The sequence below is a fragment of the Perissodus microlepis genome, chromosome 12 (genome assembly GCF_051167445.1).
Source record: "Perissodus microlepis isolate ML-2025 ecotype Zambia chromosome 12, ASM5116744v1, whole genome shotgun sequence".
Classification (NCBI taxonomy): Eukaryota; Metazoa; Chordata; class Actinopteri; order Cichliformes; family Cichlidae; genus Perissodus; species Perissodus microlepis.
Window position 1 is genome coordinate 28,546,871 of NC_140472.1, and position 14,394 is coordinate 28,561,264.

A 14,394-nucleotide genomic window follows, 5' to 3' on the forward strand; every position below is an offset into this window, starting at 1 on the left:
AAAAAATCAAGAGAACACAGATCATCACTGTATAACACACAGCCAGTTAAACCTCCGGGGTATCCGTCTGTCCTGCTACAAAGCACAAAACATTGTGAACCCATTTCACCAGCGTTGGTTCAAATAAAAGTGATACCAGTGGCACTGAGCAGGTAACAAGAAGACATCACCCCCAAAAGGAAAGGTTGCACAAGTGGCCGTTACTGACCACTGCTATAAGTGCATTGAGGCAACAGTTTTGGTACTATATAAATAAAATTGAACTGAATTGCTCTCTCCTCGTCCCTCCTGACTGATTTTCTGTAGATTTGGTGTTTGTTAGTGGCATTGTCACTGCTCATACCATGAGATGGTATCCACAGCCCATTCAGGGTGCACAGGTAGTCCACCTTCTCTAGGATGGCACATCTGTATGTGTCATCACAAGAAGGTTTGCTGTGTCTCCCGACACAGTCTGAAGATTGTGGAGGGTGTAGCAGAAGATTCACACCGAGCACATGTGACAAAGTATCTGGAGACACCTTGGTGAACAATATGCCTGTAACATCATCCAACATGACTTGTTTGTATTGGGTCAGTATTGGTCTGGGGAGGCATATCCTTTGAAGATCACACAGACCTAAATGTGCTAGCCAGCACTGCACTGATTGCTGCTTGGTATGGGGATAAAAGACCATGTGTCAAATTAAGCCACAGACTATCCAGGAGCTCTCGATGTCCTGATCCAGGTCTGCGAGAAGATCAAACAGGGTGTAATCCGGCGTCTCATCACGAGCATGTTTAGATTTTGAGTTCAGTGCTCAAATATGTTTTCCATTGACTTACATGATTTTATTTGAAAGATTTTCAACTTCAGTACGTCGACCTTCAAGACCCAATGTCTGCTTTGAGTGTTCCTCTAATTTTCTTTGAGCACTGCATATATTCTGTTTTCTTTAAGAAAAGGCCAATTAGGAAACTATTGTCTCTCTAGCTTAAAGTTTAGAAAGTATCAAAATTTTACATATTTATTTTCAGGAATATTCACGATGACAGCACTCCAAACGTCGTCCTGAGGGTTACCGCCAACATTGTCTTTGGATATGCTACGTAAGTCCATAAATTAACTTCATTCATGGTTTTGCTTTCCCAGATATGAAGTGTTGAATTATTTGTTTGGCTGTTCAGGTGCCAAGATGCAGAGGCCTTTGAGCTGAGCTCCACCGGCTTCACTAACGGTGTGTTTGTTAAGTTTCTGAAGAAGCGTCTGCTGGATGACGAGAAGATCACTGTGGTGCTGGACAGAGTCGCCGAGGGTAAGAAACAACACAAAAATACAGCATATGCTAACATCAGAGACAATGTAGGAAGCACTTAGTTAAAAGATGATCAGCAGAGCATTTTGAATCCTTTGGCAAAATTAAAATTAAATTGCATTTCAGTTACTGTGTTTCCTGCAGGATGTGTTTCAGCGGTCAGTTTGATGAAAAGAATAAAACAATTTAATTAAATGTATTCTGCTTTCCATTATTCTTCCATGCTTGTTGGCTAATGGAGTTTCCTTCAAAGACCCACAAGTTTATGATCCATTAGCTTTTGTTAAATTAAAAATTCAATGCCTCTCAACTCCCAATGCAATGTTTTTAATCTGAGTGCGTTTCCGGTCATGTAAGGATGTTTTGGCTTTTTGTGTTATAATAAGTGCAGACTGTCTGATTTATGTTTTGTGCACAGATATGGGCCAGTTTGATGCTACAAAGGGGAAGCAGGCTCTGGAGATCCGCAGCAGTCTGTCGGAGAGGAGAGCGCTGACGGATCCTATTCTGCCCGGAGACAGCGCTGATCTCGCTCATGCCCACAGCCGACAGTGGGCAAAAGCTCACGGTGAGTTTAGTACTAGAGATTTAAAGCATTTTTTTATATGTTATCTCTGCTTGGAAAAACCCTGTTTGCCTATGGCAGCTCAGAACTGGAGGCTCAGTCAGATTTTTACAAATGGTGAAAAAGTGCTCAGCTTATACTGGTAGAAACTTGGTGAAGGGGCAACAATCTGTAGAGTGAGAGACGCACCCTGTAACAGCCACGGTGCCTCTTCTAGTATTTGCCCCTACAATGGAGAAGCCATTCGCTCTTACTGTTGTAAATCTTGCTTTCACGGTGTCTGAGGGGGACCCAGTTCCTCTAAATATTGGTCCCAACCTGTTAGGTTTCTCACTTTAAATGCTGCTTTTTCTTTCGTGCCTGTTTTATTTGTGGCATTTGAGAGAGAAGCAGTGAAAGCATTCAGTATTTTACAAACTAAGACATGTTTGGTGAATGAGTGATATATATTTGACATATTGTTGTGTTAGTCATTATTTAGTTGTACTAAAAGGAGTGTAATGCATATTTAGAATTTTTCTTTCAATTCTTTTAGTCACAAGGGCAATGTAAAAACAAAAAACTATTCACACACACATGATTAATAATAATAAAGCTGTTATTATTAATCTTTGGGACATGGGAGTCAAAGTTTTTCAGTTTTCATTTTAAGTAAATGGTTACAGGTGGACTGTCGGTCAAATGTATGCAAACTTAAATGTATGTGAGTCTAAATTCGTTTCTGTATTTTACTGCAGAACTTCCTGAGAGTATGTGTCTTAACTTTGACTGCGGCGCTCAGATTAAGTTGGGCTTCGCTGCGGAGTTCTCCAATGTGCTCGTGATTTACACTCACATCGTTAAGAAACCTACAGACATGTCCTTCTGTCAAGCACACGTCACTGACTTCTCACAGGTATGCTCTCATGAATCTGAAAGCAGAACATACATTTGTATCTGTCTATCACTAAGCAGTGAAGGAAAAGTTACACCATAAGTGTCTTTAAATATGCAACTTTTTCTGTTTGTGAAAACTCCCTTAGGACCTTGATGTGGATCCTAAATTGATGAATAGAGAAACTCCAGAGGAGACAGGGATCTACCTCCTGTCCAGCAGTCTGCCGCAGCACTGTCTCTACACCAGACTCAGCTCACTGCAGAAGCTTAGGGTAAGAATTATAAATATTTACAGTATATCGTTTAGTGTGCTAGATTTCGGAGCTGGACCTAACTGGAGGAAATATAGAGTGCTGGATCCAGCTAACATCATGGTTAATGTGAGGTCTGAGACTGGTGAGCTGATCGGAGCGTAGTGGGATGTGTTTCATGGAGTTTTAACTACACTCGCACTTCCCAGGACACAGTGTGAATGTAACTGGCTTTTTTCTGGTTGATGGAGAAGTTGATCTGAGGAGTAGGAATAGATGTGGAGATATTACACAAAGGGTGGAGAAATCCCAAATGTGTGTCATTCATGTTACTTGCTGAGGGAATTATATCCTTTCAATCCTGTTGCTGTTTGAATTTAGTTTGAATGAGTACACATTTGTTATTCTTTCCATCAGAGGTCATCCAAATGAATAACTGTGATGAATGTTTATGGAAAATTAATGATTACTCCTGACCACCTTCTGCACCACTTAATGGATAGGCAGAGAAGCTTTGTATAACATCTGTAACATCTGCTCCGCTGCTACATCGACATCTGCGGATAATCTTTACTCTTCAGCTATAAAAGGTGATGGTTAATGGTATATTTTCAGGGTCACAACATGTTGATGTCAGAGATCAACGAATGTGAAAATCAAATTCGTTGAAAATCAAATAGGATTTTCACATTTTCACATGTGGCTCTTCTAGGAGGCTGTGAGGCATTATTAAATGGTAAATGGTAAATGGCCTGTATTTGTATAGCGCTTTACTAGTCCCTAAGGATGTAGCCACAGCCACCCTGGGGCGCATTGACAGAGGCGAGGCTGCCGGACACTGGCAAACTCCCAACTCTTGAGCCACGATCGCCCACGAGATTATGATTTATTAAGATCTTCTCCTCTTGCTAATCCTCGCTAATCTCTGATCTAATAGATATAGTGATGTTTGCGTGTGTAAAGGAAAAGTCATTAAACTTTTCCTCTTGTATAGATAAACTATTGAATAGTTGACACATAGAAAACTTATAGGATCACTGGAAGTAGGAGGATTTACCTGGTCACCATAAAGTTTATTCACAGTTGTTAAGATGATTTATAATTCAGAAATTATTTGATGTGGTTTCATTTTGTGCTACAACAGCTTTGAGTGTTGATTAATACAACTTTTTGTGTGCTAACACCTCATGCAACAGGAAGAGCTGGTCTTCACCGTGTGCCTTCAGGGAACCTTCACTGCTATGGACGACGATCATCCGATCCACTGGACAAAAAGCGTCAACATTGGAAAGCCGCTGATAGCCCGACTGGATCTCCACCGGGCCATGCGGCGAAACAGCTGCCTGCAGACCTGCCTGATGCCCCACAGTCCATCCCACAGCCCCTGTCACAGCCCTGGACCCGAACACCGCCACCACCTCTATCACGGGTCACACCAGGCCCAGGACTACAACCGCCTCTCCCCGCAGCATCGCTATTTGGACATCGGTGAGCATCTGCAGGGCGCAGTTGGAGGCTGCGGGGATATCTACTATGAAAATCTCAGCCAGTGTCGCTATGACCCACCGTACACCTCCGGTGGGCTTTCGAGCTCACCAGGCAGGCTCAGCATTCCCATAGAGACCACAGACGACATCAACGAGCTGCAGACTGTGTTCATCAACAGTCTGCAGCTACAGCCACAGTGAGACAGAAGAGAAGCTTTAAATGTCTGTAGTTCTGAATCTATATAACTGCTGCTCTTGTTGTTACATATTTCAAATGTATATTTTATACATCGGTTGTTTCAGAAAATGTTATGCTGACCTTTGTAAATCTGTTTTGAGAACTGAAAACATGTATTTGAGTAAACTGACTAATAGGTCCTCATGTAACAGTATTTCAGAGACTTAAAAATAGAGCTGAAACTATTTTTCTTAGCCAGATGCATTTAAACTACAAACTAGGTGGGCATTAAAATAAAAATGGTACATGGTATGCATTTTATCAAATAAACCTGAGAAAAAGAGGTGGTTTACATCCATGTTTGTATTCCTGTATTTATAATTATTACTTATACATTTGTGACTTGGCAGCTTTTTTATTATTATATATGAAGGTTAAGGGTGGTGCAGTGGTTAGCACTGTTGCCTCACAGCAAAAGTCTTGGGTCTTGGGTTTGAATCCACCAGCTGGATGAGGAGTTTGTGTGTATTTTTATGTTCTCTCTGCTTTCACTGTGTTAATATATGAATGGGTTAACTGGTGATTTTGAATTGGCTGTAGGTGTGAATGTGAGTGTGAATGGCTGTCTGTCTATCTGTGTCAGCCCTGCAACAGACAGGTGTCCTGCCCAGTGTGTACCCCCTCTTTTACCCTGTGGCAGCTACGATAGACACCACGGGACAAAAATGGATGGAAATAATACAGGCTTATCTTTTTTTTCTTTAAAAAAACAAACAAAACTATTTCAGTGTTTTATGCATTTGGGCTTTAAATATTAAAAAATTTCAATGAAGTCATCAAAAAGTGCAAGAGCTTCTAGCTATTAGAAGTTGAGAAAAGAATTGTCTAACCTAACGTCCCATTCTTTTATAACATGTTATACACTTACACATCATTATCATCATCATCATCATCAAGCATGTAGACTCCTGGTGGAGCATAGGGCCACAACAACACCACACCAACGGACTCTGTACTGGACAGTTCTCTTCAGCTGGATCCACATCATTCCGGCGGTCTTTACTTCGCTCTCGACAGATATTCTCCACGTCTGTTTGGGTCTCCCCACTATCCACTTACACAATATGCATTTATATATCATTACAGCCATCAAATACCGGTACAAAAAGTATAATATTATTTTCCTCTGAATTGTAGAAATAGCATAAATTGGAAATAATCTTATAGTGGATCGGCCTTTCCTTATTTTATCTTACATATATACCATTAAAGTATATGGCCCTCATTTATAAAGTGCTTTACAAACCTGAACATTACGGCTAACCCTGGATTTTCCCGTTTGAATGCAACTAGCCAAACAGCGAAGAGCCACGTACTGCTGAAGAGACAGAGTGAAAGTGAGCAGTAAATCCTTAACATAAAACTCATTGTTGCAGTGGGAGACAGCACAGATGTGATCAACTTAAACTGAATTTTAGTTTTAGTGGCCTTATTTTCCTCTGCGTTATTGATTCTGTCACTAGTTCCGGAACCAACCAACCACACGAGACTTTAACCCCTTAGTTATTAAACCTGGCTTCAGTTTCTGAGAGTAGGGCCCAACGGTGCAGCATTTCATGTCCCCTTTAATCATGACTTCTAATTAGTATAGATCACTTTATGTAGAGTGCAACACGTGGTTACAATCAAGTAACTTATTATAATTTAAATCCATCCATCCATTCATTCACTTCCACATATCCTTTGCTGGAGTGGAGGGGTGCTGGAGCCAGCTGTCATAGGGCGAGAGGCGGGGTACACACTGGACAAGTCGCCAACAGTGCTAACCACCGGGCTGCTCCAAAATATTCATACTTTTGGAGTGGGAGATCGAGTTCGTAAGTAACGTTTACAAGGCGTGTGGCAGGTAGTCACTTGAGTATTGTTTTTAATTTGATTGTGTGTGTTACTGGGAAGTCATATAAGGCTGGTTTACTATAAAACTTGGAGCTGAAAATGAGTCTTAAAGTACCTTAAACATATATTAATGACTCATGTTTGTTAATTTCTACTACTGATCTCTAACAATACACCTGAAATAAAAACAATCAAACCAAAAAAAAAAAACAACCCCAAAAATTAGTTACCTATGTTTTTCTGTTTATTTTTATTGACCCCCCTCAGGATGGCAGCAGAACACCTCTCTGCTGTCAGCCTCTGTCTCTGAGCCCACTGCTGTCCAACTCTCTGCCTTACATTATGAGCCCAGCTTACACCCTTCTACAGCAGAGGACTTTTTTTAGCCTCTGTCTTTTCAATGAACCATGAAACTTTCCAAAAGTGTTCCACTCCAGTGCCTTTCCTGGGATTTCTGTCACTGTTCACATTATCACCCCCAAGTTGGTGTTGCTGCTTTAGGCCTTGGCCTGATGCTGAGACATCACTGGCTGAGGGTTCACACAGTCTGCTGCACAGTTGATTGAAATTCGCTAATTAAAAGGCGAGCTTTCCCTATTTTTATCTTTTTCTCATTCCTTGACTGTATAATGCCCTGTGTGAAATAGCGCCCTCCTGAATCTCATGTGGTAAATCAGTGGTGAAACACGGCCTAGCACTCCAGGAAGCCTGGCCCAGGCCCAGTTTGCCTCTCTTAATGAATAAAAATGAATTGTTTGACCAATCAGATCAAGCTAAAGTCACACAATCATTTCGATTCACACCAATCAATTCATTTTATTCACAGAATAGCTACAATCAGAAAAGGAAAAAGGGAATTTTCCACCTACTAAACTAGATTTAAAGAAAGGATTTTTTTGTATGTCTGCTCTGCCTTTGCCAATTTTTAGTGTTTTTAGTATATTGTACTTAAAGAATTTGTCTTCATAATATTCTCATATATATTGTTGGAGCTGTTCACGCACAGTGAACACTGAAAGTGAACATTTCAACATGACCTGAACGCATTAGGAACAAAATTACAGCAACTGATCTGATGTCCACAACAAGGGACAGAAGATAGAAAATAAATAAATTATAGTTTTGAACAAAAAAAAAAGGTACTTCGTATTTCTTTCAACCACAATAAGTTTCTTTCAACCACTAAATATCTAACCATTTCACTTCTTTTGTCTCAATTATATAATTGGTATGTGCTATTACTGAATAAAAATGAATGAGCTTGTATCATCTATGAAGACGATGTGCAGTCTGACCAATTTCCTCTGACCAGAATGAGGAGTGCTGATGGAGCTGCATGAGATCAGATCGGATCGATGAGTTTTGATTTCTGCTGTGACATTCAGACAGTAGATGGATGGATGGATGGATGGATGGATCAGAATCAGAATCAGAATCAGAATTGTGTTTATTGGCCAAGTATATGTGCAGACACATACAAGGAATTTGATTCTGGTAGATGGAGGCTCTCAAGCACAGCAATGTAAATCACACGCACACATAAACACACACACACACACACACACACACACACACACACACACACACACACACACACACACACACACACACACACACACACACACACACACGTGTCTATATATACATTACACATACATACACAAAGCTGTGTAAACCAACTATAAATAACCAATCTAAACTTATATACATAGAATACAGAAATGAAGTGGAATGAATACTACAGAATGGATGGATGGATGGATGGATGATGCTATCATGTCAATATGGACCACAAATATTTCCAGCACCTTGTTGAAAGAATGCCTCAAAAAAAGCAGTGCTACAGGCAAACACAGTCCAACCCGGCACTTGCAAAGTATACCTAAAGAAGTGGCCAGTGAGTGCGTATCAGTTCCTCAACTCCATAATAACACTCGTGCTAGGTGATAGTCCTGATTACTCATTTGCACTTCATGTGACTATGTGTGGCATAAGGAATTAGTACCACACTGTGACAGAAACAACTAAACCACAGTCTAACAATGCAGCCCCATTTCATTTTTACAATGTATTGGCTGACCTAGTCAAGACTGTTAGTTAAAGAAACTATCTTTTAAGCCAAACCGGAAATAAAAAGGCAACTGAATAATAATAATGTTAAGGCTGAAACAGATTTAAGAATTAAACATTAAAAAAATGCAGAACAAATTGAGATTGATACCAAAACAATGTGAGCATTTCTACTGTGGTGAGGAGAAGAATTAGACTATGGGTAACTTTAGAGGTAAACACCACGCTGTGAGAACTAGAGTGAGGCTACTTTTAGTGTTTCACTTGGTATAACTGTGAACAATTGAATAGCATTAAATTTATACTCATATTAAGGTGGAACTGTATGAGTCATTTGCAGTAACAGAATTGGTACTTTGTTAGTTGCCCCTCTTTGATATTTCATGAGGGGATTCAGCTCATGTGACCTTCTCAAATAACACAACAGGACACCTTGCACGTAGCTGCACAGTAGCAGCCTAGCCAGGCTGGGACAGATTTAACATTTTTATCAAAGTATACACGCAAATACAGATACACATTATTTTAACATTTTCTGTTAATATGCAGTCCTGAAGGGCACCACAAACTGCAGCACAACATCCAGACACGAACCCCATCTGAGTGAATAATGGATGGAGGCAGCCACCCACAGGCTGCAGAGTGATATCATGGCTGCGTCACTTGTGCAGATGAGGGAGAAGGGGTGGGGTGGTTATACCATGCAGTCTGTAGAGACAGTGAGGAAACTGCTCACAGAGAGGACAGAGGGACGATAACCATGTCAGCCTCCTGGAAGCAGCCGCTTTTTCAGATCTGCCTGCTTTGCGTCTGCTGCAGACACATCAATACAAGTAAATTAATTTTGGGTTTCATTTTTGCTGTGTTTTGTGGTTGTGTTCAAGCTCTGTTCAGCCTTTTCTCTGTTCCACCAAATGGTCCCGTAACCTTGTAAGGGCCAGAACGAAATGTCATAAGATTTTCACATAATTGTGTGCAACATAATTTGGTTTGAAGCATACTGGTAGTGATTGTTTAAGATTTTTCACCTTATACATGTGTCTCAAACTGTTTCCCTCAAGACAAATATTTGTAATCATCATAGGATAAAATGTAAAAGGAAAAATCATAACAGTGGGTTACTTAATTATCGTGCTTGCAAAGGATTTTTATATTGATATGATTTTAATTGTTGCCTCATTATGCTTCATTCTGCGATTGTGCATGTGTGTTAGTTTAAGAACTATATAACAGACAAAAAGATAAAACCTTAAAGTTACTGAGTGCTTATTTCATTTTTTTGTCCGAATACATTTTAATCCCAATCTTAAGATATTTATGTATTTATTTAAGAAAACATCTCTTTGAAAAGATGATGAAGGAAACAACCATGTTGCTGTTATGTAGAGGACACTTTTCATAGACAGTTACGAGCTGTTTCACACGGCAGCAAAGTAGCAACACTGATATCTGCCTTAAAATCACCTTAAAATATTGGTATTTTTGTTTTAGTGGCAAATATAGAGAAAAGGCGGTTTTAAGCACAATTGTGTTTATCTCCTATGAGCATGCCTTTACATCTGACTTTTTTAAACCTATTAAACTATTGGACAGAAATAAACTAGTGATTTTGTTTAATTATAACTGCTGCAAAAAAATATCTTAAATACAAAAAGAAACTTCACCATTACTAATATTTGTTACCAAAAAATAATTGTCTAGTTTTTACTATAAATACTGTGGTACCTTTTGAATTATTTTACACACAGTAAAAGACTCTGCGTATATTTATACATTTACTTCTTTTCCTGTCAGACACGTTGGGCTCAACCAAAGCGCCACAGGTTCCCACCACTGCTCTTAAAACAACTGTAAAAAGTGTTGTTCTTAAAGGTAATTTCTGCATGTTGTGTTTCCTTATTACTGCTCATGTAAATATGGCTAAAGAACACATGTTGATAAGTTATTTAATTTGTAAAATAGTGTGCTATGACAAAGATGTAAGGATTTCCATGTTGTTGTGACCACGTGGAGCTGGATTTAAATTAGAGCCTGATTTCGCCTTGAGTGTATGTGTATATGTGTGTGTGTGTGTGTGTGTGTGTGTGTGTGTGTGTCCCCACAGGGTTGAAGCCATTTTTCACACTCAAAATGTGGCTTTAGTGTCAGGGTTACAATTAGGTTATGGTTAGGTTTAGGGTAAGGGTCAATGGGATGTCCCCATGAAGATACAAACCAGACGCGTGTGTGTGTGTGTGTGTGTGTGTGTGTGTGTGTGTGTGTGTGTGTGTGTGTGTGTGTGTGTGTGTGTTTCTAACTGTTCCACAAAACTCCACACAGGTGAAAATCACACAGAGGAAATCCAGCTGCATGAGCCTGTAAATCTAACGCTAGCCTGTACGTGGACTGGGAATCAGAAGAAACGACCAAACATTAGTGTTTATTGGACAAAAGATGGGAAGACGATTCAGGACAGTGAGCGCTCTGTGCAGCTGGAGAATGAGCAGTATACTCTCAAACAAGAGTAAGTACTTCATGTGCATATTTTATCTGACAGCTTTAGAAAATCCACTTTGCAGTTCCCCTCCGAGTGGCTCAAAAACTGTTACAACGTTTTATCAAAAGACCTGAATATATAAAAGGTTTTAAATAGAACTGCAGTGTCAGCTCATGCCTGTCCATGTCAGCTGTAACTATCTTTACATGAAAGTAGGGCAACAGTTTAGTTAAAATAATCAGACAGTTGGAGGACAGGAGCATTTGATTTATTATGTTAATATCTAAAACCCCTCTTTGACTTCTGCTTTACAGTTTCCATATTGTCAGTGAACAAGACCTTGGAAGTTACTCCTGTGTTTTTGGGACTGAAGCACAAATAGATTTTATTTTGGCAGGTAAGGAAATAAACAATGAATCTCTGCAAGACATTTCACAGCTTCATTTGTTTTGCTATCAGCTCCTCAAGTCCCTGCTCAAGCTATTTATAGTGAATATTAATATATAACACTCGACTGAGGCTGTGCAGTGCTGCTATGTCTTCATAAGCATCATCATCTCGGTCGTTTTCCTCCAGCTCCACAGATCAGTGAGGTGCGAGACAAGCCGATAGTCAGCTATCTGGGGGACTTTGTGGTGATTTATTGTAAAATGGAGGAAACCAAACCAGAGCCCAGAACCTGGACCTGGTATAAAGTCAATGGGACAGAAAAGGTAAGCTGCTCAGAGCCGGTACAGTTGTGTCACTGATCATTTTTAATTGACATTCCTTCAAGTAGGATCTCTTATGTTCATCTCCCATGTTTTTATTCTCAAGAATATTCTTCAAGAGCAGCTTTGCATGTTACACATCTTGAATTATCCTTATTTATCTTAATTATCTTATACCAAACAAAGTGTCTATTTTTAACAGCTCCTCATATTTTGTGAAAGTCAAAGTAGACCTTTTCATTACTGTTCATAGGTGGATGGTTTATCCTTTTATCCATATTCCTCATGTTTGGTCTTTTTCTGCATAAGATCCTATAAATGAACATGAGCAGGCATTGAAGCACAGTGGTGGGAAACATTAGAGCTTGTACTTATGATAAATTACCTGTATTTATGACACAATACATGCGTTTCCAGAATGTGCTGTGGCAGTGGGGGAAATATGTGCAAGTGTGCATACTTTTTAAAGCTTGTCATGCTTTATATTATGCATGCTAAATACACATTTTCAGTATCTAGTAGTTATAGCTGTTTGTAATGGGATAACAAGTTCAGTATTACTGATATTTTAATTGTGCCTGTAATGTGATGCAGTATTAGTTTAAGATAATAGATGCAATGGATAACATCCCAATGGACTGGGGTCTTCTTTTAACTTGATTTATTTATCTGATTTTTTGTTGTGTGGGTCATTTTATTTTTTTAAGTGGAAAAAATAAAAAGCAAAAACCTACAACGCTCCTGTTGGGAGGCAGGTTGGGTGTCAAATGGGATCATAGCACAGCTTCGTGAATCTTTCCTTTTAATTCTCCTTCTTTTCCCTCATTTGGCTTCAAAGACATTTAAATTTGTTGTTGTTACTGTGTCGTTCAGCAAAATCCAGACGGTGTCATGTTAATGTATGTTGATATATATGGGAACAGATCCTCGTTGTTGAAAAGCCTCAGCGCTATGAAATCCACAATGAAGGGTGGAAGACGAAACTGAAGATCAGCAACCTGACAGATGAAGACTCTGGCTCCTATTACTGTGGGGCGGTGTACCGCATCGGCACCTCAATGAGCCATGTGGAGCTCAAGGTCAGTAAACCTTGTGGAGCTGTCAGTAAACAAAAGGAACTCTGTACCTGTACAGCCCCTGAGCAGTTTGTAATTCAGACCCAGGATTCATTATTAGTTTGATAATAAATAAATAATTTGTCTCTCTTTGCATCCCATTTTTTTTAAAACTCACTGGTTACTGCTTTTGTAAAATAAAAAAATTATGTTATTAATCATGGCCTGTCATGATTGGTCTGGTGAACCACTGAGAGCCCAACTCCACAAGCTTCAAACTACAAAAACTACTCAAACATATAAAGCTTTTAAAACTACTTGGCAGAATAGATACCAAGTGTGGTCTACTAATCCCATAAGATAAAACATCTGTACTTCTTTCCTGTGGATGTGACTGAAAAAAGTAGGAGTAGTGATATATAATATTTCCTCTTTCTGTACTGAAGATTATCAGCTTCATTGAGCCCCTGAAACCCTTCTTAACCATCCTGGCTGAAGTTATGGTGCTGGTCACTGCCATTCTGCTCTACGAGAAAATTCATTCCAGGAAGAACAACACAGAAGAGGGTAGATAAACATCATCCAGCTCTTATTTGTATCACTATCATATACTTTTTGCAACATTTTATGACAAAGCTTATTTTTAACTTGTATTTATCGGTCTCATTCTCAGAAAATCTGACGAACGGCGACCAAAAGAACGAGCTGTGAGTACAATGACGCAGTATTTCTTTTAAGATACTTGCAGATTTCATAATCCAAGAATGACTTCTTTTTTTCCTGTCAGGCCTCAAGGAGAAGCTAAGGAGCTGGAGGGTAATACGTCCATGAGGCAGCGCAAAGTTTAAAGACTGCAGCCAGCTTTAAAACTCATTTTTAAAAGTGAACGCTAGCAACATTTATACGGTTATTGTGGCATCTGTTATAACTGCATTACTTTGTTTCAACACTCAGAGTGCAACAGCTTCCAGCTAATCAACACTCGAGTTTGCAACACAAGTGGCCTCTTTCCTTACACATATAAGTTTCCTGTTGACTTCCTGTGCAGAAACCCAGACATGCTTTACTTGACACATCACGTCATCTTTGTCCCCTCCCCTTTCTCATAACAGAAGTGACTTTCTCTTCTTGTTGGCAACACCGTAAACTTCAAATGACTTTTACCCGTTTTTCTTCTCTGTGGTTCGTAGCAGTGCCTTACACTCTTTGACTAACCTTTCACTGTGCTTCCAATGACTTTTGTCCTTGCAGTAATCTATCTACAGTACTTGAATAACATGTAAATCAAAATATATCTTCACATATTCATCATATTTGTGCATCTGTTTTGCGTTTACGTGTAGGAGAATAGTCACAGAGTCATAGTTTCTTCCTCAAAATAACTGCACCGTATGCAAACAAGCCGATTAAAAACCACACAAACCACCGTTTCAGTGTTGGATTCATTTTAAACTTATTTCCGAGCACTAAAGAAACAATTCAAAAATGTGTCTGTTAACACGTCAGCAGAGCAGTCAACAGAAAAATAAATCAGT

The 14,394-nt window shown here is 39.4% G+C and overlaps 2 protein-coding genes across 4 annotated transcripts in view; both read left to right on the forward strand.

Moving 5' to 3' along the window:
* The window catches only part of malt1 (MALT paracaspase 1), a 31,304-nt gene extending 24,542 nt beyond the window's left edge, over positions 1-6,762 (forward strand). For all 3 annotated transcript variants that reach the window (XM_084947479.1, XM_084947478.1, XM_084947481.1), the window contains 6 exons: positions 1,018-1,089; positions 1,168-1,295; positions 1,714-1,863; positions 2,598-2,755; positions 2,883-3,008; positions 4,184-6,762. In XM_084947479.1, coding sequence (XP_084803605.1) covers positions 1,018-1,089; positions 1,168-1,295; positions 1,714-1,863; positions 2,598-2,755; positions 2,883-3,008; positions 4,184-4,675 — 1,126 coding nt within the window. In that variant the 3' untranslated portion in view covers positions 4,676-6,762. The remainder of the gene's footprint in view (positions 1-1,017; positions 1,090-1,167; positions 1,296-1,713; positions 1,864-2,597; positions 2,756-2,882; positions 3,009-4,183) is intronic.
* A 2,539-nt stretch (positions 6,763-9,301) lies between these two features.
* On the forward strand, positions 9,302-14,286 carry emb (embigin). Its single transcript, XM_084946471.1, has 9 exons — positions 9,302-9,451; positions 10,413-10,490; positions 10,938-11,121; positions 11,409-11,491; positions 11,671-11,807; positions 12,728-12,883; positions 13,306-13,426; positions 13,533-13,566; positions 13,647-14,286. The coding sequence occupies exons 1-9, from the start codon at positions 9,379-9,381 to the stop codon at positions 13,705-13,707; spliced, it is 927 nt and encodes a 308-aa protein (XP_084802597.1). The 5' UTR covers positions 9,302-9,378; the 3' UTR covers positions 13,708-14,286.
* The last annotated feature ends 108 nt before the right edge of the window (positions 14,287-14,394 follow it).

Bases quoted from the DNA above. Each gene is read 5' to 3' on its own strand.
- emb (XM_084946471.1), top strand. From the start codon at position 9,379: ATGTCAGCCTCCTGGAAGCAGCCGCTTTTTCAGATCTGCCTGCTTTGC. The intron at 11,492-11,670 runs GTAAGGAAATAA...GTTTTCCTCCAG, and splicing joins AATAGATTTTATTTTGGCAG to CTCCACAGATCAGTGAGGTG. The intron at 11,808-12,727 runs GTAAGCTGCTCA...ATATGGGAACAG, and splicing joins AAGTCAATGGGACAGAAAAG to ATCCTCGTTGTTGAAAAGCC.